The 23,971-nt window shown below is 37.8% G+C and overlaps 1 protein-coding gene across 1 annotated transcript in view; it reads right to left on the bottom strand.

The window, feature by feature from the left end:
* LOC138007420 (transportin-3-like) overlaps positions 1-23,971 on the bottom strand; it is a 33,833-nt gene that overhangs the window by 5,618 nt on the left and 4,244 nt on the right. The window contains exons 3-23 of the mRNA XM_068854316.1: positions 20,836-20,877; positions 20,473-20,541; positions 19,524-19,597; positions 16,970-17,033; positions 15,533-15,625; positions 14,443-14,490; positions 14,085-14,180; positions 13,069-13,143; positions 11,663-11,763; positions 10,519-10,594; positions 10,073-10,135; positions 8,647-8,793; positions 6,782-6,889; positions 6,160-6,394; positions 5,064-5,194; positions 4,696-4,756; positions 3,698-3,789; positions 2,091-2,161; positions 1,635-1,695; positions 661-731; positions 490-559 (exon numbers count right to left, since the gene is read on the bottom strand). Of these exons, the coding sequence (XP_068710417.1) occupies positions 490-559; positions 661-731; positions 1,635-1,695; positions 2,091-2,161; positions 3,698-3,789; positions 4,696-4,756; positions 5,064-5,194; positions 6,160-6,394; positions 6,782-6,889; positions 8,647-8,793; positions 10,073-10,135; positions 10,519-10,594; positions 11,663-11,763; positions 13,069-13,143; positions 14,085-14,180; positions 14,443-14,490; positions 15,533-15,625; positions 16,970-17,033; positions 19,524-19,597; positions 20,473-20,541; positions 20,836-20,877 (1,848 nt within the window). The remainder of the gene's footprint in view (positions 1-489; positions 560-660; positions 732-1,634; positions 1,696-2,090; positions 2,162-3,697; positions 3,790-4,695; positions 4,757-5,063; positions 5,195-6,159; positions 6,395-6,781; positions 6,890-8,646; positions 8,794-10,072; positions 10,136-10,518; positions 10,595-11,662; positions 11,764-13,068; positions 13,144-14,084; positions 14,181-14,442; positions 14,491-15,532; positions 15,626-16,969; positions 17,034-19,523; positions 19,598-20,472; positions 20,542-20,835; positions 20,878-23,971) is intronic.

Here is a 23,971-nt window from a genome sequence, read left to right as displayed (position 1 = left end):
CTTTTTTCGACATTTTCCGATATTAGCCAATCAGATGCCTCGATTGGAGCAGCAGCTTCTAAGTACTTTTGCCGCTGGGCTGCCTGCTTCTTAGCCGGACCATTACTTAAATAACATGCCTCCCCACAGGAAGTATGGGCATGAAGTTGACAGAGGCTGAATATTGGAAGCGAAAAAATGCAAAAGACGAGAGATTGGGCATTAAATAAGCGTCAAGAGTTACTTCGTGATCGATGAGATGTACGTCACGACGCTTGGCGCCACATTCTCAGGCAACCAGAGCCAATGAATAATGATTTGCTCGCACGTGTCATCCCCGGCTACAAGAAGTTGCGCTGCTTTGTGATTGGCTGGTCTGATTGTTTGTGGCTCTCGTGATTAGTAGTAGCTATGTTTAGTATTATTAACTATTATAGTATTATTTATTAGGTGGCAGATTTGGTCTTTTGGCCCTCAATTGAAAACTCTCCAAACCCTACACCATCTCACCTGAGAAACTAGTGGAGAAAGCAAGCTTATCGCTGCTTTACCGAGACACCGAATAGCGAATCTGATACACCTGGAAAAAAGGGAAAGTACATTCTCAGTTATACCAACTTGTTGCTAATCAACTCCAGTCGAAATAACTACTGTTTCATGATTGGGACAAAACCTTCCTACCTGCAACACCTTTCAATAATTTTCAGTTCAGCACGGTATTTATCACATATCCTGGAGAGTAATGGCCAGACCTGAAACGTAAAGGTAACAACACTACAGTACACTCACGATGAAAGATGCCGATAGCGTCACAGTAAGAATTCCAAAGACGTGACAACTTGATACGGTTAATCACATTGTTGCTAGTGCAATCATAGTCAAAACAGACGCTACTGATTGGATATTATACTCACAAAAACAAATGTAAATTGAGTGAAAATAATTTTACAGAGGTCAGTGACCGCAGAGGTCATGGGTTCGAATCCTTTTGGAGCCACATGAATTTTTCAGGTGTCTGTAAGAGACAATTGCTTAAATTGTCCACATAAGTGTGGATCGCTTCTCTCTCTCACACGTTAATTTTACGGTGAACAAGGGAATAACATCAAAGAACAACAAACTTCAGATTCGACTGCTGTCAGCGATAATGCCAACAATAACATTCCGTGTGAACGAACAACTTTATCAACTTTTCAAAACTACAATCTTGGCCAGACCTCGTTGAAACGTCTTTCTAAAAATGAACAATGTTTACCCGCTATTTGCATTAAGTACATGATTTACGCCGCCTTAAGCACTAAAACCGCTCCCCCAATCGCCCGTTCCCGCAAATTTGATGTTAACGCCATATGGCGCGCTTTTGCACTTCATTGTCCGGGAGGGGGAAATTTGAAGGGAGAGGGGGAGAAATGTACAGGTGTCCTTAACACCATTGACGATTATTGTAGGTTGGAATTGCGGCTTCGGCTAAATTTCGCCAAATCTCAGCGCCATTTATGCCATTGTAAACAAGAGTGACAAAAGGGATGTAGCATATCCTCTAATATGGGGATTTTTTCCGCTAACCGTTTCTCTCGCAAGCTAGTAGCTAAAGAGTAAGGCTATTTGTTTGAACACCGAAAATGAGCACCTGCTTTCTACTTGAAAGTACTCACCTCTTCTATAACAGTAAGGGCGGGGTGAACCTTCCCATTGTCTACTTGAGGGTTCAGATACCTGCAAAAAATTGCAACACTGTTATTTTTTTATTATAATTCCCTAGTTACTATAGAAATATAATTATCGGGCTTAGAATTCACCATTCCCTTCAAAATGATTGCAAGAATGTCATATTTCATCCTAGTCCTATAGACGTATGCGGGACATATGTCTGGTGACCAGCTCCCTTGATTCTCATGCATTTCATATCGTTCGATAGTTGAGCATCCAAGCTATTTGAAGGCATCTTTACGAGATTTTTACGAGTACGCTCGAATAGCCATCGATCAATGCACGCAGTTCAAACATGCAAGTAATAGGAAGCGATTAAACGTTAATAATAATAATAAAAAAAGACAGATTGGACCGTCAAATTCCGTTTCTGTAGCGATTATGAATCTACCCTGGCTTACCTAAATGTTGCTGCCAGTCTGTCTAACCAGAGAGTGGGGTCTGGATAAGAGTTGGCGGGGGCCGAAAGAATCTGCAAAGATAGTGCAAAATGCCGTTAAGTGCATTGAATCAACTCGCATCAATGACCAACTCCCAGGTGGCTTGATAACTAGGTTGTAGGGTAGTATGCAATGCAATTGGACGGTAATGAATCCGACTTCAGTAACTGTGATTTTCATAATTTTGCGGAATCGCATCTTCAAGCGCTAACGGCCAAACTGCGCTTTGGCTTCTATCAATCAAACTTCCGAAGCCAAGCCGAGAGTTCACCCGAAACAACGGACACCGGAATCAATTGATTCGTGACATAACCTACCAAACAGTACATTCCAACTCGACGCCGATGGAAAGCGAAGACATCTGCGCGAATCTCTTTACTTTTTACGAAGAACCTCTAGAAAGATATCAAAATGGTATTCGAGCTGTAACCTAAACAAAAACTCCAATTCACTTTCCGAAGGCGGAGTCGATCTTCCGGGCTATGTTCGGAAATTTGATTGATGGAAGCCAAAACGCAATTTGGAGCTCAGCGCATGAAGGTGAGATTCCGCAGAATTATGAAAATTACAGTAAAGCATGGGCATTTTCAGGCTTAACAAGGAGATGTTTTCAAATCAATCGAAATAAAAAGGGGTATGCTTAGCGAGAAAATTAACCATAAGAATTAAACTGTATTGTGAAGGATAGTGGTGCGGTTTTCAAATGGGTATCAATAATAAATAATGAAGAGATTCCTTTTGTCTAGGTTTTCTCATGTTTGCTGCTTGGTCCAGAACTATCGCGTAGAGATCCGATGGTGAAGTGTTTTGCTCGCCGTTCTCCCACCCCCAGAGGCCTACATATAGCTCTGTCACGGTACTGTTTTTCTTAGACAAGACATTTTACTCCACATTGTCCCTCTCAACTCATAAGTATGAAATGTATACACAATTAATGGCTACCGGCGACATAGTGCTTCAGGATAACCTTGCATCGCGTCCAAGAAAGGGGGAGGGGGGAGGGGGGGTACCGCACATGTCATGGTTTTCTCTGGGGTGAGATCAGACGTCAGCCTGTAAGGCGCCTCTGGCAACCGCTATCAGTCCATATTTGATCTCACCCACCCAACCAACTAACGCATGCATGTGAAGGGAGGAGAGACCGTAACACCAGCGTTCTTTAACGCCCCACAGTGCTGATTAACGGGAATTGTTGTGAGACGTGGCCTACGGTTAGACCTTTTTTCCACAAGACCCTGAGTGTTGGTCCGACCAGGGTTTGAACCCGCGATCTCCCGAACGAAAGCGCGATGCTGAACCATCTGAGCCACCGGTCGACGGGTGACTCTCAATCGCTTCATGCCACAGAGACCGGTTCAAGCTTCGGCCGTGTGAGTGAGCCACAGCGGCTCGTGTGCCTCAGAGGGTTATCAAAATTATCGCGCCACATCGTATCACTAATCTCGAAAGAGTTTTCCTGTTCTAAGAGAGGGCTACAATTAGTTGCTTCACGATCTCACTCGTTTATTTATATTTCTTTTGTTTGACGTGATCCAGGAGTAACAAACAATCATGTCGGATGAACACACCTGCTTCAGCGATGTTATATGAATTCCACATATTGATTGTAAGCCTTCAGACAGTTTATCAGGACTAATTCCTTCTAAGACCTTACAAACCCCTGAAACAAACCAAAAAACACTAATGAACTTGGAGAAGTAAGTTTGTACCTGCAAAGGAGGGTGTCGGATTTTTTTTTTTTTTTTTGCAACAGACACTTTCTGGAAGATCCATGAAATTTCAAATGTTTCTTTGTATGTATATATTATATTTATTTAAGTCTTTTATTCTGTACATATGCGTAATTCAACCCTTGGGTTGCAAAGTTATATTCAATAAACTATCTACCTATCACCATCTATCTATTCTCGGTTTTACATGACGTCACGACCGCCATTTTTGTGCCCCTAAACAAAGAAACGGCGGCCATATTTTTGTCCCTTTGGGCCCACCCAATCCTCCGGGAATTGAACTCTACTATTATGCAAACGATTTCTTCTGTTTTCGTTGAAAAACATGACCGTTGATCGCGTGCATGAAAACCAACAATATGATGGTAAAACTCTTTTCTTTACAACGAGCAAACAACCCGCTATGCTGTATTACTGTCGGTAATACTCAACTGCCTGAAAGGTGGCATCTAGAATGTTTACTTTGAAAACTACAATTAAATCTTAATCAAGGGAAGCTATGATCCTCGCAGTTATGAACGCAATTATAGCAATTGAGTAGAGAAGCCTGAAAAATTCAGGACTTCGAAGGGGTTTGAACCAGAGACCTCGCGATGCCGGTGCGACGCTCTAACCAACTGAGCTTTGAAACCACTGATGTTGGGAGCAAGAATCATAGCTTCACTTGATTTCATATGCACTGTTCAATATATGGTTCATTTCCTACATCATTTCGTTCTTTAACTAAATCTTAACACATCTTTCAACAGTACCAAGGTACCTAGGCAGGAAAACTGATTTTGTGTATGTCAAAGTATAGTTGCGCCTTTCGGGAAGAGCCAAGGAACATGGCTCACCTTTTAGGAGTCCAATATAAGAGTCGTGAGAGATGGACAGAGAATCTGCAGCAACCACAACCTGTAAGACATACAATAAGGAATTTTCAAAAGTTCAAAGAACAGGTGCAACTTCAAATTAAAGCGAATAAGAGAACTGAGTCATCCTCGCACTTACGTGGACAATTTAAGCAATTGCCACTTTTTTATGGACAAAAATTCAAGTGGCTCCAAAGGAATCAAATCGAACCCATGACCTCGGCGATGTAGGTGCAATGCTCTGCCAACTGAGCTATGAAACTACTACGTTGGGAGCAGGTCAATTTGTTGGGCTCATTTGTTCCCGTGAAGGACTCGATTAATGAATCAAAGAAAAAAAAAATAGTTACCTGTGCCAGCACATCAAAGTATTTTGTCATGTGAGAGTGACACGACATACAGAGGCTTTCAATTGCTGATGCTGAAACTGAAGACAGCTTGGGATCTTGGATATGAGACAATAAGGACCGAAGAACCGGATCTGAAAAACGAAGAGCACACAAAGGACGATATTGGGAATAAAATATTAATTGATTGGTACAAAAAGGAGGGATAAAACCTGCGCAAATAAGACTCAACTTTGCAGTGTCCAGGGTCATGGATTCGAATCCCGTTTAAACGTTGATTTTATTCCAGAATTTTTTTGCAGCAGCTTATACAGTAAAACTACCATGATTTGTTACTCTGGACAATCATGACCAAGAAAAAGATCACTCCTCAGTTTTCAACTTAAAATCAAAGTTGTTTTCTTTCACCAGTGCTCATAGCGAAATGTCCCAACGAGTAATGTTTGTGGTAAAAGAAAGGCCGAGAATCTATTTGTAATTTGTCGCATTTGAAGCTCGTGGGGTAAGGTATTACGGAAAGGATTCAAAGTTCGAAAACCCAAGAGATCGGGAACAGGAGGAGCTGGTTAATCCCCACAAATGTCATGTAGATGATTTCGGGGCCATTTAAGACACCTGTTTGAGCTCTTAGTGGGATTTTAACGCGGCGAATCCACCTTCTGGCAAATCAAGCGCCGACACAAGCACTTAAGCAAATGCAACTATCTATTACTGTCAGATATGTCCAGAAATTCAAATAACGCTAACATATTTCTGAAAGCACCGGACGTGATATGCTTGGTAGTTGCGAGCTACTAAGGGGATCTGGGAGCATGCACCCACCCCCCCCCCCCCCCCACCCTCCTCAAGAAATGTTTTTAAATAGGGAGCTTAAGCAGGGACGTTTTTGGAAATAAAACAAACCCCTCAAATATTGGCAACAAAGTACCGGACATAGAATGGGAAACTTCCGGCCTCAAACGAAAACCCTGAACCTTATTGTTAGAAACAGGTAGCAGATGCTTAGACTTCAAGGGACACTTCGTCTTGGATATCAAAATTGGGGTTGCATTTCGGGACATACATGCACGTGACTACTGTGACGTCAAGATATACGTACCAAGGTACTGCGGGTGTTTATCTATCCACTCTGAAAGTTCACCAACAAGTTTAATGTTACTATGTCTGACGGCGATATGACAGCTGGATGGGAGATTAAGCATCACGGGAAGGAATTGACCAACAACGTCAGAATGAAGTGAAACATTCCTTGCTACAGTTGACATGACAAACAATATTGCTTCTGATGTCTCCCATGGAATATCGTTCCCTTGCTGAACTAAGCTGTTGTACATCTGGTGAGAGAATAATTTGGAATCCTAAGCACCCGCGTTCCTCCGCATACACTACGGCTGGATCACTGGTCCAGCAATTTGAATTTTCCACAAATCAGAAAGTCGCCTGCCTGCCACTACAAAATACAATTGGCTGAATAAAAGATGTATACAATTGCGAAAACCTCGTGTCTGTGTTATTTGCTTCAGCCTTCGGCTTCGGCAGATAACACAGACACGAAGTTTTGATAATTCATGATATCATGCTCAACCTCATCCAATAATTGTTTATTGTCTGTAGGTGACGTAAGAGACACAGGGCAAGCAAGAATTAGCTGCGTGCCTATAGCAAATCAAAATCGAGCTGGTGACACCAATGTATAATAATCGTTGTTAGTGTTGGCCTACCTGACTAAAACAGTTTTCTGACCCTACTACGAATACACAATCCTTGATGAGATCCGCTACTCTGAGACGAAACTCCCCGAACTCGTCTGAGTCATCTGGGATACCTTGCTGTAGAGAATATAAATTTCCATAGTGAGTGAGAAGATTATTGATGGTTTGCATGTGACGTCATGGTGGCCATGTTGAACGACAAGAACAATAACTTGTCTCTCCGCTGGGAGAGACTTTATTAGTATCACCCAACTGGTGGACTAATGCAAATCCTGCATTTTAATTGGCTACGCTACTAAAGGACTATTAGTAATAGTCCTCGAGTAGCGAAAAGCGCGACGCTTTCTTTCGTTTTATTCCCAAATAAATATTTCTTCTTACACTTGCTAACTTAATTATGGCCTTTTCTGTCCGACTAGTTGGGTGATACTAAAACAATTAGAACCTTCGACCTCAAGGGCCACGGGTCAATAGCCCATGCTGATATTGACCCGTAGCCCTTGCGGACTACGGGTCTGATTGTTAATTATTATGAAAATTATGCGAAAAGAAATGGTATTGTATCGCCATCCAACATGGCTGCCTCGTCACGGGGGAAAAAACCAAGAATACTGGAAATGACCATCAATGACTTTACTGTCCGTAAGTGTACAATGAAGACGGACCAACAGGAAGGGGCTCACATGGTGCAGGGGAGTACCCAGGTATATGCTACTTATTACACAAGCTGTTGGAGGAGTGGGCTCTGAGTCGTTGAAACATCAGTGTGATATTCGCCAAGTGCCATGATTCAGTTTCTGGCCTACTTGTAAATGCGCATCGTCCGATCTTGTGCGTTGTTTCAACAAATTGAAAATTAAAATTTAACCGATGTAGGGGATAGCAAGGCAAATAAGAATTGGGACTCAAACAATCCTAGTATTTAGGCGTCACTTAAAAATAACATCACGCTTTTCAAAGCGAATTATTAAGAATTTAGTTGGTGGCGAGGTGACTCCTCGTGGTGCAGAGATAAAAAGTCACCATTGTAACAACGTGAACAAATAAGATGTGCTTCACTTGGACTGGCACTTGTTTTTCTACTTCACTCAAATTTTCTCCCTATATGGCCTGTCTTTTTCTGCACTTGGGGAAAGGGAAGGTAAAGGACAGGGCCCAGTTGTTCAAAAGCCGATTAACACTAATCCCAGATTAAAAATTAACCGAGGAGTTAATTTCTCTACTCCTAAATGCTGTTCAACGCTGATATTCGGCAAAACTATAAATTAGAAGAAGTCAATCTTGAAAAACAAAAATAAGCAAAAGAAACTATCACCAAAAAGTTAAAAACTTGAAACAAAAGTTTACGCTAATCCTGGATTAAGCTAATCGGCTTTCGAAAAACCGGGCCCAGATGATAAAGTGTTCAGGCAAAGTTCCTGTGTGCAAATCGATGCCAGAGTACTATATTTGGAAAAATTTGGTTTATCAACGGAGTTGATAATGTAAATTGGCCACCGTACAGAGATTCTAAACCAAATTTTTGTATACTACTTCCCCACCGACGCAGCACCACAGTTTCTTTAGAAACTACCCCTTCACTCATTTACTATATTTGGAGGTGGTACATGTACCCACAACTGGGAACAGTGCCAGAGGTTTACTTGAGTACCGACGAAGTGTTAACAGTGCCATGTGATAAAGCAATAATTAGCCTTTAAACAGCCTGGGCCTCATACTACCGCCGTTTCGTTTCATGACATCCACATTTTTCAGAAGTAATCGCTAACATTTTGTAAGTAACTATCACAACAAAGGAGAAAGGAAATCTCCTAACAAAGAAACGAAACAGATGATGTAAAATTGAAAATTCACAATTACTTCAGTTAACTTACGGCATCACTTTCCAATCGACAATGAACACACAGTGCTTCAATAAGAGTTTCAAAATACGGTCTAAAATGAGCTATCTTGTCATCATCCTCGGTCTTGAACAAAGCTTCTGACAAACGATACCAAAAATTGAAGGTTACCTCCGCTACCTGAAAACACAAAAATTAAATTTAGAGTAATATACAGTGCACATGATCTCATGTGTTAATTAAGATCAGGCATTTAGAGGCTTAAATTAAAGAACATGAGGTATTAATTAACACAATGTATGCTCGCTTAAATAGGTTGAATTTGCAATGGTGCACTTTAACGTGAGCTTGAAGCTGGTGTATAAAGAGGACCTCATAGGTAGTGATGTTTTTTGTTCACCCTTTATCAACTGAACATCTTCATGTAATAAGTAAAAAGCGAATGCGAGTTTTTCATCAGGGGTTCCAAACACCGGGAAACAGATGAAAGCACTTCCCAGGTTCGAGTCCTGCGAGTTCAGGCATTGGGGTTAGGACTCTAAAAATAGATAGTCATTTCCCATAATCCCTATAAAGCGCTAAGCGTCCTAAATTGACGATAACAGTCTATTTAGAGAAAATTAAGAATTGACGATAATCGTCATTTGAGAAGTGAAGGATAGGTTGGCATAAGAGAAGGTCATACTCGTATTTATACGCACATGTCAACATACTCATATGCGTCACACGTGCGTATGGCGCTCGTATGCGAATTTCGCTGATGTTTGAGCTGCACGAATTCAGATAAGGTATCGCGAGGTCACAGATTCAAACCCCGTTGAAGCCCTGAATTTTTCTGGCTTCTCTACGCAATTGTGTCCATAACTGCGAGGATCATAGCTTTACTTGATTTCATATCCGCAGTTCAGTACATGATTCATTTCATATATCATTTCGTTCACTTTAATTTAGCTTGAAGTTAATATTTATCATTAAAAACCACATCATTGGATACTGCAACTCTACAGTGCTCTACAATTACAAATATCAGAAGGCGTTTCTAATAAACCAATAATTATTGTCATCATTCCACTCGCGCTTGTTGGATATGAGATGAATACTGTATAGCCAACTCGGTGCTACGTGCCTCGTTGACTCTCTTAACATGTATCATCTCATAGACCTCTTTCATAATGGCAGTCAAATAAAAGATTCTTCTGTTTTAATGCTAAAAAGCCTTTCTAGCCTCGCTACGACGAGCAAATTCCAAAACAATTTTTGTTTCAAAGTGAGGGCAGTACATCCAATTAACAAAAGTACAAAAGAATGTAATGTGGTCGCCATTAATGTGGTCGCCATTAATGTGGTCGCCATTAATGTGGTCGCCATTTATGAAAGTGGTCTACTGATCCAACACACGCTCGTGGAATAATTGCTAATTATACACAGCATTTGAGCAGGCTTGCATTCACTGGGTTACCTCATACTGATAGTGCTTCACACAGGTTAGGATAATAGTGAGTGTTCTTAAATCTCCAAGATCCTGCAGAATGAAGAAATACAAACATGAAATTCAATACAATAAGTATTATCATGGTAATGAAATTGTGTGTACTCTTCCCACAGGGCAGCTCAAAGAAATTTAATAATAATAATAGTAATAATAATAATAAATTAATAATAATAATAATAATAATAATAATAACAATAATAATAATAATGAATTATTACTTCTTCAGTTAGTAGAGCATGGCACCGGCATAGCAGAGGTGATGGGTTTGAATCCTGTAAGAGACAATTTCTTAAATTGTTCAGTTAAGTGTGAGGAACACATTCACTTGTACCTTTCGTCTATAACCCACACTTCATATACACATTTCTTTCACTGTAGATACACTTATTTGGAAAAAAAACTATTTTACTCACTTTTCCAGGTGAGTTAACAATAACATGTAAATATGATTCTCCCAACTCAGTAAAAATTCTGCACAAGTTAAGGGCTCTGTTGATATAAAACAATAACGATGTTAAGTTGTATGCGTATGCCACAATGTATTAATTTTATACACAGCATTGCTGGCTGCCATGGAAGAATTACTGTGCACAGTTGACCTTAATGACAGAACAGAATGATTACGTACATAATAATAACAATGAAATAAATTTACATGTACAGTATGTATTTGAAGAGCCGGCTATAGACAAAAGAGTGAAGTGACCCTTGCACTTATCTGGAAAATTTGAACAATTGTCTCTTATAGACAACTGAAATATTAACTAAAGGCGGTTTCAACTGGATTGGAACCCATGATCTCTGCAATTGAATGATGCAATACGCCTTTTTCCAAAATGACCACCATTTAGAGATTCTTTTGTTTTCATTCAAATTAGACCTTGATGCCTTGTTCAAGGCAAGATATTCTTTTGAATTTTAAGCTTAAGAACAAGGCATTGAGGGCTAATTTGAATAAAAATAAAAGAGTATTTGAATGGCGGCAATTTTGGAAAAAGGTGTATGCTCTATCAACTGAGCTACGAAGCCACTCAGTTGTGAGCAGGTCACTTTGTTAGGGGTCATGTGTTCCCGTGAAACGACTCGATAAATGAAATAAATGTATTTGAGACAATTGCTCAAATTGTCCACTAGATAAGTGCAAAGATCACTTCACTCTTTCATCTCTAACCTGCACTTTAATAGTAAAAAATCAATTGGACTTCTAGAAACTAAAAAAGAATTGAATATTTCCTTCCAATAATCACTTTCATAACATTGAAGTTACATTAGGTAAGGCAAAATTGCAGTTAATGTACTGGAGGAAAGATAAAATTTATTTAGTTTGAGTTTCAGTTACCATAAGGTTCAGGCTGTTGGGAATAGACTTTACATGTATGAAAGAAATAAAAAACGGGCTGAGCGCATTGTTGACTAATAAAAGCACGTCCTATGCTTTATTACATTACATAAAGAACACCAGAGAAGTGCCCAGAGAGCTTCTTAATAATGAATTTGCTTGGACCAAACAGAATAAGTTTTTAATACTGGCTATTTGATAATGTGTGTGTACTTTACCTGTCAAAGTCCTCGCTGTTCACAGCTTTCTCATAAGCTGGTGGCAACATCATAACATACTTGAACAGACCTTCAGCCAGCAACTGTTGCTTGTCAAGATTCTACACCATAAAACCAACAAGACGGCAATATTATACTGTAAAGTACTGTACTTCATCAAAGCAGGTTGAAACAGAGGGACAGCCGATTAAATGCCATGTAGTTAGGGCATTGGATTTGCGCATTTTCATTGGGTTCAATCATTATTTTGTCTTAGCAACCTCTAAATCCCCTTTAACTTATTAATTCCTAGGTGTGAGACTTAATATACAAGGCCCGGTTGTTCGAAAGCCGATTAACTTAATCCAGGATTAGCGCAAACTTTTGTTTCATGTTTTCAACTTTTTTGGTAAAAGTTTCTTTTGCTTATTTCTGTTTTTCAAGATTGACTTCTTCTACTGTAATATAATAAAGTTTTGCCAAATATCAGCGCTAAACAGCATTTGGGAGTAGAGAAATGAACTCCGTGGTGAATTTTTAATCTGGGATTAGCATTAATCGGCTTTTGAACAACCAGGCCCAGTTGTACTCTAACACCAGACAATTATTTTTACTCGTTTCTTTCACATTGTAACCATACACTGTACATGTACTTGTACAATCCCCACACACCAATATTAATAGTCTCTCTCTCTCTCCTTCTGTATTTATTCTCCAGGAAATAATCCCAGTCTCACCCTCTTGTTAACAAGGTACATGTACATGTATTTCAAATAATAAACATAGCAAATGCAAGAAAAAACCCTAGCGCTGCAGTTCTGAAATTAAAGCTCTTCATGGTTGGGGGCCATATGCAAGTCCATGATGATTATTGAGAAATGCAATCACATGTATCCAACCAAACGCAATGTACAATCATGCATAAAGTAAAAGTACAGTACCAAGCAAAAGTAAGTTCAATTGACAGTCTCTACACAATCCTCGCAAGAGTCTAGGATCAGGACTTGATTTACTCGAAATCAAATTCGATCCTCAACACTCGATTCTCGCAAAATTACCAAAGTGAAACCTTGTCAATTATTTATACTCGATTCAACTTTCGCGAAAGCGTTACTCCTGGATTAATAACAACTAAACTGTACCGCTGTACTTTAAGAAAACGACATAGCAGCTATCATTCCTGTGAGTCATCAATTCAAAAACTGCAATCTTATATTGTGGATTAAGATATAAAGGCAAAACTGTGAGTACGGTATGTGCTGTACCTCTGAAATAGCTTGACAGCTACTGTAAATGCATTTTCACTTAAAAAAAGCCATCACAGTTTTTCACATTTAACCCGCTGTACAGAATGACCCTCTAACGATCTAAAATTAATGTACATGTACATGTAAGCACCCAGCTAGTACCAAATGCTACACACAAACCTCGGATGTGTACAGAGCATTACAAACAAAGTCTGCAGCTACTTCATGCATCATGTCACTGGAGTCTGCCTGGTGCTGAATAAGGAAACACCTTTTAGTTATGCAAGTCTGAAACAGCCTCTAAAATCAGCATTAATTAACTGACATATTTTTCACACAATCAGAAGAACATAGATCTTCAGGAACAATTTACCATTCTTAAGAAATGCCGTGGGAAATTTGAATGCTTAGTTTACGAAATGCTTTTTATCCAAGAAAAGAAACCTCAGCTGAACACTCAATCTGACTCAATCAAAGCAAAACTATTTGGTACCTAATTGTTGCCCTCTACACATACGTTCCACATTGCAGTGTCAATTACATGCAACAAGATTTTCATACACATTCTTAATATTTAAAGAACTCACAAGAATCTGACTTTTAGTTTTTAGTTTTTATGAATTTGAAAATGATGAACGAATCATCGAAACGTCATTCAAAATTATTATCAATAATTTTTACTCTCAATTGCCTTTAATATCTTCTGACTTTACTGAGCACATCTAATTTTTGACACCTAAATGCCTACAAAAATATCAACATTCCAACTTTCCTATTGGGAGAGCAATTACAGTACCTTGCTCATGACCAACTTGGCCAAGAGGTTCCTTTACCTTTTTTTTTTTAATTTCTAATTTTAAAAAATACAGAAAATAGTGCAATTTTTTTTTTTTTGTCAAAAGACAAATTATTCCAATATCTACCCAAGGCAAGAATTGGCATTCAAAATAACAATGTCCTAAGGGATATGCAAAAATTACCACAACAGGGTGAAAAGAATCCAAAATCAACTCTTGTCAGTAACAACATGTCTTGTCATAAAAGAACCACATGCCAAAATTTGGCACTTCTTTGTACAATTTTTATGTGCAAAACTCTCACTCCCGAGCTCTTGATTTATAGCATTACTGTACAGTACAACGAAAAAACTAATAATTAATCATAGGAAGATGATCCTGCAATGTAACACTACTTACTAAAGTATTGAATGTGGTTTGGAGCAGCTCACTATGAACAAACTCAGAAGGTGGAAAAGCACCAAGAGTCACCCAACTGCCAGCACAGCGGAACACCTACCGAAAAAAACGTATACTATAATTGTACTTCAAGTTGTCCACAGACTAATTTCAAAATTAATGGTTTTTTAAAGTGTGAAAATTTTATCTTGGATTAAAGTGGAAAAGCCAAGATTACACAATGAAGGTTTTTGCTTAGTTTTAGATGCACATGTTAACAGTGATCAAGTTTCCTCTCCACTCTACATGATTGTACATCCATAATGGGTTAGATCAATAAATAATGCATACATAATTTTTTGTATAGTTACATACTCACCTTAACTTTAACATTTGCATCATTTGGAAATTTGCTCACACATGCCGTCTGTAAAAAATAAAGCAAACTTAATGACTGATTAAGTAACATGCATGGACATACTGGGGTAATAATTTAGTTTTACAGTATTTAAATTTAAGACTTGATCTGTATCACTGCAAACAAATTGTCTTCATTATAAAAATTAATACAACCTAATTGACAAAATTTCATTTTGACCAATAACATACACTTTTTATAATATAAAATTCATTAACAATTCATGATAAGAAAACAAGAGAAATATTTATCAATCAATAATCTGTACACTGTACATCTGATAAAGATTTGTCTTCATTTAATACATACAAATGTTTCTTTCAGTTTTCCCGGTTAAAATGTCTTGAATCACCGAAAAATTTTATACATGTACCTAGTACACTAGTGTACATCAACACTTAAATGCTGGCATTTAATGAGTCATTAATTATACAATATTTGCGTCAGATCTGTATCACAGATCTGCCGCTCATATTGTTTTTATATACTTGTACATTGTAAATACTGACATCAAACATTGGCTAATTAAAAACCCAGCAAGGTCAAAAAGAGAATGATTGCTTCTAAAAATGACCATGACAGTAATTTCAGCAACAGAAGCCAGTCACATCATTATAGACTAGTGTACAGTACAACTGTAACTCACAGCAAAGAATACAGGTAGAAGGAAAAAAAAATTTGAGAGTGACAATAATTTATCATTAAATACTGGGTCTTCGACATAGATCTGTTCAGTGTAATAATAATAATAATAATAATAACAATAATAATGAGAAGAAGAAGAAGAAGAAGAAGAATCATCATCATCATCATGTGAAATTACGTCCTTAAAGTTGACACTAAACTATGAATTAAGCTTCATGAACTTTTAACCATTCTAAACAAAACCTTCCAAAATTAATGTCAGAAAGGAATTCTTATCTCTGTAGTCATTTGATGTCCTGGTTTGAAAAGCTGTTTTAAAAGTGGAGACAGGGGCCTTTACAATTACTAGTATATAAATGTTTTTTAAGCTGCACCACTTGAATCCTTAAACAAGAGCAGCACCTACAAGTAGATTGAGAACTACGTCAGCTGATGCACGTAATTCAGTCACCACCTCTTCTCTCCTGTTGGCACCAACTCTAAGATGATGGCTTCCAACCTACAGAGAAACCACAACACAACAGCAATGTGTACAGTCATAAGCAATGGCAACTGCAGGAAAAACTTCAATTCAAATTAACACTGTGCTGCCCCAAATCTTTCAAAATTCTTCCAACACGATCCTGGGAGTAACTGCTGAATACCCAGTCACCTTCGTTAGCATTCGGCAGTGTTCTTTTTTAAAGGAACGAGTTAGAATTCTTATGCAAAAAAAAGGCAGGGTTTTCAACAGTTAAGCATGATCTTGCTGAAATTGCATAATCTACATTGTAAGCATAATGCTTCACTCTACATTGTATCAGTAGATTAAGTGATACTTAAGTATTTTCTTGATGCACACTCATACATGTATTTCATACAGTACCAGCAAATCAAATGCACATCTGACAACACATAACCAATCAGAATTAATTTTGGGGGGATGTCACAGCTGTGTTTACATACTCTTGTCTAAACACATCTATTGACCAATGAGAGTGCGTATACTATCCTTACTATTATTTTCACAAATATGAGTGGAAAGATTGAAATGAATGATTCACTATTGTTTTATAGTCGCATCGTTGTCAAAACCTTTAATAATTTGACCTTGTTCTTTTGCAGAGTACGGCATGTTGCATGTGCAACACAATAATTTTTGGTCATAATAAACCAACAATACTGGTATTATTGCCACAGCCACAGCAGCCATCATTGCTTCCTGTTTGCATTATTACTAGCTAATTAACAATTATTCCATGAGCGCGCGTTGGATATGAGATGGTAAATAGCCAACGAGGCGCGTAGCGCCGAGTTGGCTATAACCACTCTCATATCCAACAAGCGCGAATGGAATAATTGTTTTATTAAATTCCTTAAACTCCAAAAGTTTAGAAGTACGAAATACGAGCGAAAAAAGCGAGAAAATCCCAGCGAAATCAAAAAAAAAGTTGATGAAGATGCGATGTTGTGTAATACCTCGTGGTCAGACAGACGCAGGCTCATCACAAAAACATTTCTTACCTTTTCGCGTATCTCTAAGCTTCGAAAGTGATCCAAACTTTCCACAAAAACGTTTTTCTTTTGCTTTATACCGAAAGAAATTTCGCTTTCTGGCGTAAACGTTTTTAGTTTAGCAACGCTAAGCGCAATCATTTACCACATAAGGTCAAACTAAGGAATATGAGCTGATAACCGAGATTGAGTGAACCAATCAGCGCACGAGAATTGCATTATCCGAGGTTGAGAATTTAATAATTCATAATAGTTGCTGTAGGGTTTGTTATGAACCATAAAACATGTACGACTTGTGTATTAGCACATGTATCTTTATTATTATCTTGCACAGTCAGAAAACAATTACCTCCTCAGGAAGAACAGTCAGAATCTCTAAGAAAATGGGTATTCTTTCCACCGCCGTGCCAAGTCTAATAATAAATAAAATAATCAATAAATCAATAAATAAATAAATTAATTAATTCATTAATACAGACACAGCATGTGTAAGTACAGTACACGTAAATGACTAACACTGCGGTCTTAGGTATGAGCCCGATACAATGTACTTCTAAGTTCGCACTTCAAATACCTGTAAACTACAGTTTACATTTCCTTTTAATGCAAAACACTATATATGGGTAGCTAAAACAAAACAAAGTCTGCCCTGTCTTTTGCAATACCTGCATTTTCTGAATTCAAAGTATGACATTGAATTAAACAGTGAGCATGCCAAAAAATGGGAACCTACAGTATTGTATACTGTAATTTATGTGTATCTTGTGATGTAACTATCTTAATTTCTAGCATGCTTCCTTTCCCCTGTTTTTAATACTACATACTTTAAAAGCCCCCTATATTTCCTAGACATTGAAGACTGCTTTTAGCACATTCTGTAAGACCTATTGTTTTGCATGAAGCCCTTTCTTTTCAATGTCGTAGTAATATTTAGTCTTGAGTAAACAGTGTGTGTAATTGTGGCAGTTATTCTTAATGTATTGAAATTGTAAATAAGAAAATTTGTTAGTAACTGTTGAATGTTAATTAATGAAAAGATTAATTAAATTAAAAATAAAAATAAAAATTGGGAATTCAAAGTAAAAGAACAAAGGGAGGAAGGAAGGACTTAACAACTGAGCCCTCGGAGTGAGAGTTAACAGATTCCACTCTGTATAAAGTCACACAATTTTACTCATCAACAGGGAGGGGGGGGGGGGGGGGGTCCTAGGGCTTCCAAGGAGTCACTGTGTTAATTAATCAATAACTATTTACTATAATAATTATTTCTTTTTAAATGTACTGTAATGTACACTACCCTCCACAACACAGGAATAATCCAGTTACCGGTACACCTCACCCTCAAGAAGAAAATTGATGATACAATGCACCAAAAATTTATGGTGAGTCTCTAATAAAGGGAACTTCTTTAAACCCTTCTATAAAAGCATTTCAGTTGAGCTATATGTATTTGTGGGTAAAATCCTCAACATCAACCCTGTAACGCTCCACTATTCCTTTCACTATAATTGAAAACGAGAGGTGAGGCATACTGTATATATTTAATCAGTTATGAAAATGTACAAATTGATGTAATGACTTGTTTAAAAAACAAGCAGCATTGTTTTGTCAGGTTTCGAGGCATAGCCAAGGCCAAGCCGAGTTCTTTTGACTGGTTTCAAAAATGTTCCCAAAAAGCCTATCCCTTGGAGTCCGGACAAAGGTTCAAACTGTTCAGAGGAGTTCTAACATTAGCAGACAAGAAAACACATGCAGTGACTTTACATCTGATATACATGTAATAGTATACATGAAAAAATTACTCAATTTTGATTGGCTGACAGCAGGGCAGTTCAAGTGTAACACAATGCAAAAAGTGTACATAATACACCAGTGCAAAAAGTGTAATACCCGTGCAAATTACACATTGAAATTCTGGATTATGATTAGCTAATAAACAATAAGGAGTGGTCAGAACCAATCAAATCTATTGTTTCCAAATTAAGCGTGTGCCCTGGATGGCGCAATTGTTCCCTAATTGTGTGATACGTTTTGTGTTTCTTCTGCTTAACTATCTCGAATTTACACGTATATTATTAATTAATAAGTAATGATAATAATTTATCACATGATTATCATATGATTTTTCTCCAACAATTTGGTTGTCTTCGAAAAACTTCGAATACTTGCTAGGATCGTTTACAATTCTCCTCATTAACACACAAGCTTGCTCACATACAGATAGCATCATACTACACTGTACAGGTGTACTTTGTTACAAATTTACTTCAAAAGGTAAAAGAACCTGTTCCATCAAGAAATTGATAAATTCCCAATGTTCGTTCTTTCGGGACACAACGGTATACATGTATGCCAGACAAACGTCATCATGATGTGATTATCATTATTATCAATACACAAGGCCAAATTGTACAAATTCATTTACATGTAGTAAGAAAAAAATGTTTAACAGAGATGTACATGTTGCATGAAACTATGGTATGGAAAGTTTCTGCAAACACCGAGAGAGAAAAAAAAGAGAAAAGAAACTCATCCGCAAAAATTTGCCCCAACTCTGGCTTTGAAATGGTATTTTTATAGGATATCACTGGCCGAGCAAAGTTGTTTTGCGTCTCTGCAGCCAGTCATAATCAGGGTGGCAAATGCTTTTTCAGCCTGAGTATTTCCTTGTTGGCCTGCAAAAAGGCATGCTTTACAGAAGACAGTTGTCATTATTTTTGTCTGTGTATTGATAATGATAATAATTACTGCCTAATGAGTTTTCGAGAGCTGATTAAAAGTACTTGTACACCGTACCTTGTTTAAGGCATTTGTGCTTAAAGTATATGAAATGTACATGGTACATTTGTATAGTTTACATAGTATGATAAGTTTACTAGACTACCGGTTCCAAGAACATGTACCTCTGAGATAAGTCACTAACTACATCTTTCCATTGTGGCATTTGAACAGCAAGATCAGCAAGGGCGAGGCACAACTGTTGAACAATAATTATTATTATTATACATTGGTGTCACAAGCTCGATTTTGAGTGGCTATAAGCACACAGCTAATTCTTGCTTGCTCTGTTTCTCTTACGTCATACCTACAAACAATAGATTTTATATATGTGTAGAATTACATCATACCTACAGACAATAGTTTCATGCATGCAGAAGTAACGTCACCTAACACACTAACCAGCAGTTCGATCAGTTTTGTCATGGCGGAGCTCAGCTCAGGAATATGCATGATAAAACAATTATTGAATTCGGTTTTCGCATGTTAGCGATAATTATCAAGACCTCAGTTTGTGTTATCCGCCTCAGCCCTCGGCTTCAGCAGATAACACAAACTTTGGCCTTGATAATTATCGCTAACATGCTCAACCTCATCCAATAATTGTTAATTATTCAAAAGTTAGCCCCAGAACAACTCTCTGTCCACATAACATTTACCTAACCCTAACCCCAAATCCCAATATCGTAAAACATGGTTAAAAAGGGTAACTCCAAGTGACTTTTGTGCTCATGAAAAAATGGAATTAAAAATAGAACATGTGCTGTCTTAGACATTAAGGCAAATGGGAGAAAATGGGAGGTTAACTTGTAAAAAAAGGGTTCATGAAAAGCAGGTAGTGAAGGAATTGAAAACTCCTTAAATTAACAAAGGAAACTTTCAAGGTGATTGGATATGAAATACATGTACTAAAAAGAAAAAAAAATGCTACATGAAATAGAAAAAAGAAAGGGAAACTAGAAATGATAATGTACATGAACATCATGATTGCCACAAAGCACAAAGTGTATTTTATAATAATTAATCGTACAGAACTATTTCAATGTTCATAAATGTAAGTACGGGTTTGCATACCTGTGTGACTATTGCATGGGAGGCACCATGAAGGGCAGAAAGATGATTCAGCAGGGAGTCTTTCAGTGACTGCCAAATAATTGTAATAAAAGTACAGGTAAATGTGATACCAGTGCACAAAACTACATGTTGTATTGTACTTCTAAAGTACACTACAACAATAAAAAATAATATGTATGAAATCCACTCAATCAATAAATGAGTTATCAACTACACGTACTTGAACTCAGAGTTCAATTAGATATCACATGTACAAGTTCGCATCTCCCAATTATTTTCTTTATTTTGTTCTTTGATCTCTAGCACTTGGCAATCACTTTAAAACATGTTAATTTCAGAGACTACATAAACACATTGCCCTACCTGGTATTGGGATTGTTGAAGTTCATGGAAGTAATATTGAACCTGCAGTGTACATTCATGTACAAGAACAGAATGCAACTGTTAATTTTTACCATGTTGTCGAAAAACAACAAATTTATATCAAAAGTAAGATGATTATTGCACACATGAATATTTGATTTGATTTAAAAAGAAATTAAATATTTCTCTAGCCACTTCTACATAATTTGCATTCTACAATGTAATTTCACAGGAATAATTAATTTTGTGCAGTTTGAGAACACTTAGTCTAGTGTCATCAATGCTTGACCAATAATTTCAGCAGGCTTGGAGTGCGAAGTTAAGTCAGCCAAAATCTTACAGTGCATGTAGCCCAGTCAAAAATGGTTTTGAGTAGTAGGCAAGATGGCTTGAGTAGTAAGCATTCGGCCCTTGCCAAGTAGAGGAGTCCAGGGCATGCTCCCCAAAAAGAGTTTAAAAGCTTGGCTTCAAATGCTTGTATCTGGCACAGGAGGTAAACTCAGTCCCTCTTTTTCAGCTTCCAGATAGCACTACTCAAGAGCTTTTCCCCTTAAATGCTAGTTTTTTCCACTAGTACCTTTATTGAGAAAGTCCTTATGGAATCAACAGTTTTAATTAAACTCTTCAAGTCCTTAGAAATACATTGAATACGTTTCCAAGTCAACATAACAGAGAAGCGGTCGAATCGTCTACACGAACTCATTTAATCAAACGCCATCTTGTTTGAAACTGCAAGAGCTGTGACTGCTGTCCGTTCAAATGCCCATGTAATGTTGAAGGCTTTCCTACTGTAGCTGGCCCCAATAATCCTGCTGTTCACTTTGTTTGTGTCAATATTTTTCGTGAATTTTCGGTTCAATTCACCAGATCTCACATTACAGTAATTTGTTCTCAATGAACTTTTGCAGGCGGCAGATATTTTGTTGTTAGCAGCAAAATCGCCGCCTGCCAGCACATTTTGACTAGGCTGTGTATGTCAGGTTTTCTTACTTCTAAACACTCCAGTAAAACAGTCCAAGACCTGCAATCCCTAATATATATTCCTTGGGCAAGGCTGTGCCCTAAGGAAAATTTCGGGGAGCCCTTTGGACTCCCAAGCATTTCAGCTGGGGTGCCCAGCCCTCCAAAAAATGCAAGTTGGTAGCCTGAATTAATTAATTGTTTATTTAATTAACTATCTGAGATCAGCAACACAGCAAAATCTTCATCCATCTCTCTCTCAACAAAACATTGCTGCTACTGCTCTGGTAATCGTCAAACTCGCTAGTGCAAGAAAAACCTACAAGTCTTCAAATTTTTCATGACATACTTGAGAAAGACGAGAAAAGTGGCAATGCCACCAATGTTTTCAGGTTTAAAAGTGAAAAAGTAAAGATTGCGGCAGGTTTATGTAAAAACATTTGGGTCTAATACAGGTAAACGTTTTTACTGGTTTAGTTGGGTTGAAAATGAATTTTCAAAACGTGAATCAATGCCGCTTGATTCACGTGGAGCTTTTGTGAAAACTCCCGTGAAACAATTAAACCACTGCGACCCGAAAGGTATCAATTTTTTTTTTAGAAAGTAATCTTGATTTGGACGAAAATCATTGCTACAGGACAGAACTAAAGTATTTTTTTCTTGTATTATCAGTAAAATGTCTAGTGGAATGAGCTTTTTGTGGATTCGGTCAAAGCGCCAGTCACAGCGTTATTTGTTTAGGGCACGCAATGATTTGTCACGAACTAAAGACAACGCGGGATTGCTCTGTTTCTAAAACAACAACAAATAACATGATATCTTTCCTTTTTTCTTATTTCGTTATTTCATATACTGGGGAGAAACAACCATAACATAAATGAATTTTAGCCAAGCAGGCACAGCCGCAAAAAATTGTAAAAGTATTAAATTTGCATAAACTGCGGTTCCCTGCCAGAGCAGAAGTAACAACTCTTTTTTAAAACTATAACCAAGAATTGCCAAACTCCACGTTCCAAATTTAATGCTATTTCTTTGAGAACGAAGAAAAAACATTTTTTGAGAGGTTTCATAAACTGTAACCACCAACAATTTAAAAATTTTTAGCCACCTTATCTGCTAGAAATACAATAAGCCAGAGTGCCCGGCCGGGCGACTGGGTAATTTTTCTCACTCGCCCGAAACCAAATGTTAGTCGCCTGAGGCGACCGGGCTCCGTTAGAGCACAGCCTTGGGTTTTACTGGTCAAGCTGCTACACTGTATGCAGGAATACTTGCTAGCATCATTTACAATTCTCCTCATTAACACACGAGCTTCCCCACATACAGATAGCATCATACTACACTGTACAGGTGTACTTTGTTACAAATTTACTTCAAAAGGTAAAAGAACCTGTTGCATCAAGAAATCAATAAATTCCCAATGTTCATTCTTTATAAAATTTCGAATTTTCAAAAGCATCATTGCTCAGAGATTATCTGGTATATCGTGGTGCAATGCAATTTCAATTTGCAGGACTTTATTCTCAGCTAACTGGTTAGAAAACGCTACAACAAGTTGCAAAATTGTTGAGACACCTTCATTAAAAAGCACATTTTCTAACTTCCAATACTCGGCGTATCTAGAATTTAAACCTTTCCCACTTCCTCTCCCCTCTCCCCCTTTCAATGTTGACTGCTTAGGTTCCCAAAATTTTTTTGTCTCGCTAGCAACACTGATAAGGGGGGGAGGGGGGCTGCAGTGTGAGATAATAGGGAAATTAATAACGCCCCAAGAAGGTGAAGTGTCTCCACTATTTTTGCAACTTGTTGTCTGATTGATTGCAATAATTTTGCCAGTCCGGATTTGAATCCTATCGGGAAACGTTTCAACGTAGAAAAGCAGGAACTAAAGAAACAATCATTAAATATCGTATAAGCTCTGAAACATTTCAGAAGTTTGCATGCGAAGTGCAAAGCACATTGTACCAAACACGAAAGGATATTAATTATTGACATACGGTAGCATCGATTTTCGAGTGTTTGGACTTATCATCGCTAACAGAAGACTCCGTACCAAAATACTAAAGCAAGCAAAGTATTTTGCACTGCAGATCTGATGCTCCGAAAGTTACACATGGCTCGTATTATGTAACACAATACCATTTATTGTGTTTCTTGGTGACGTCAACCGGGATGG

Source organism: Montipora foliosa, chromosome 6, assembly GCF_036669935.1.
Source record: "Montipora foliosa isolate CH-2021 chromosome 6, ASM3666993v2, whole genome shotgun sequence".
Lineage (NCBI taxonomy): Eukaryota > Metazoa > Cnidaria > Anthozoa > Scleractinia > Acroporidae > Montipora > Montipora foliosa.
The sequence above is the reverse complement of the archived record's forward strand: the minus strand, read 5'-3'. Positions and strand labels throughout refer to the sequence as shown.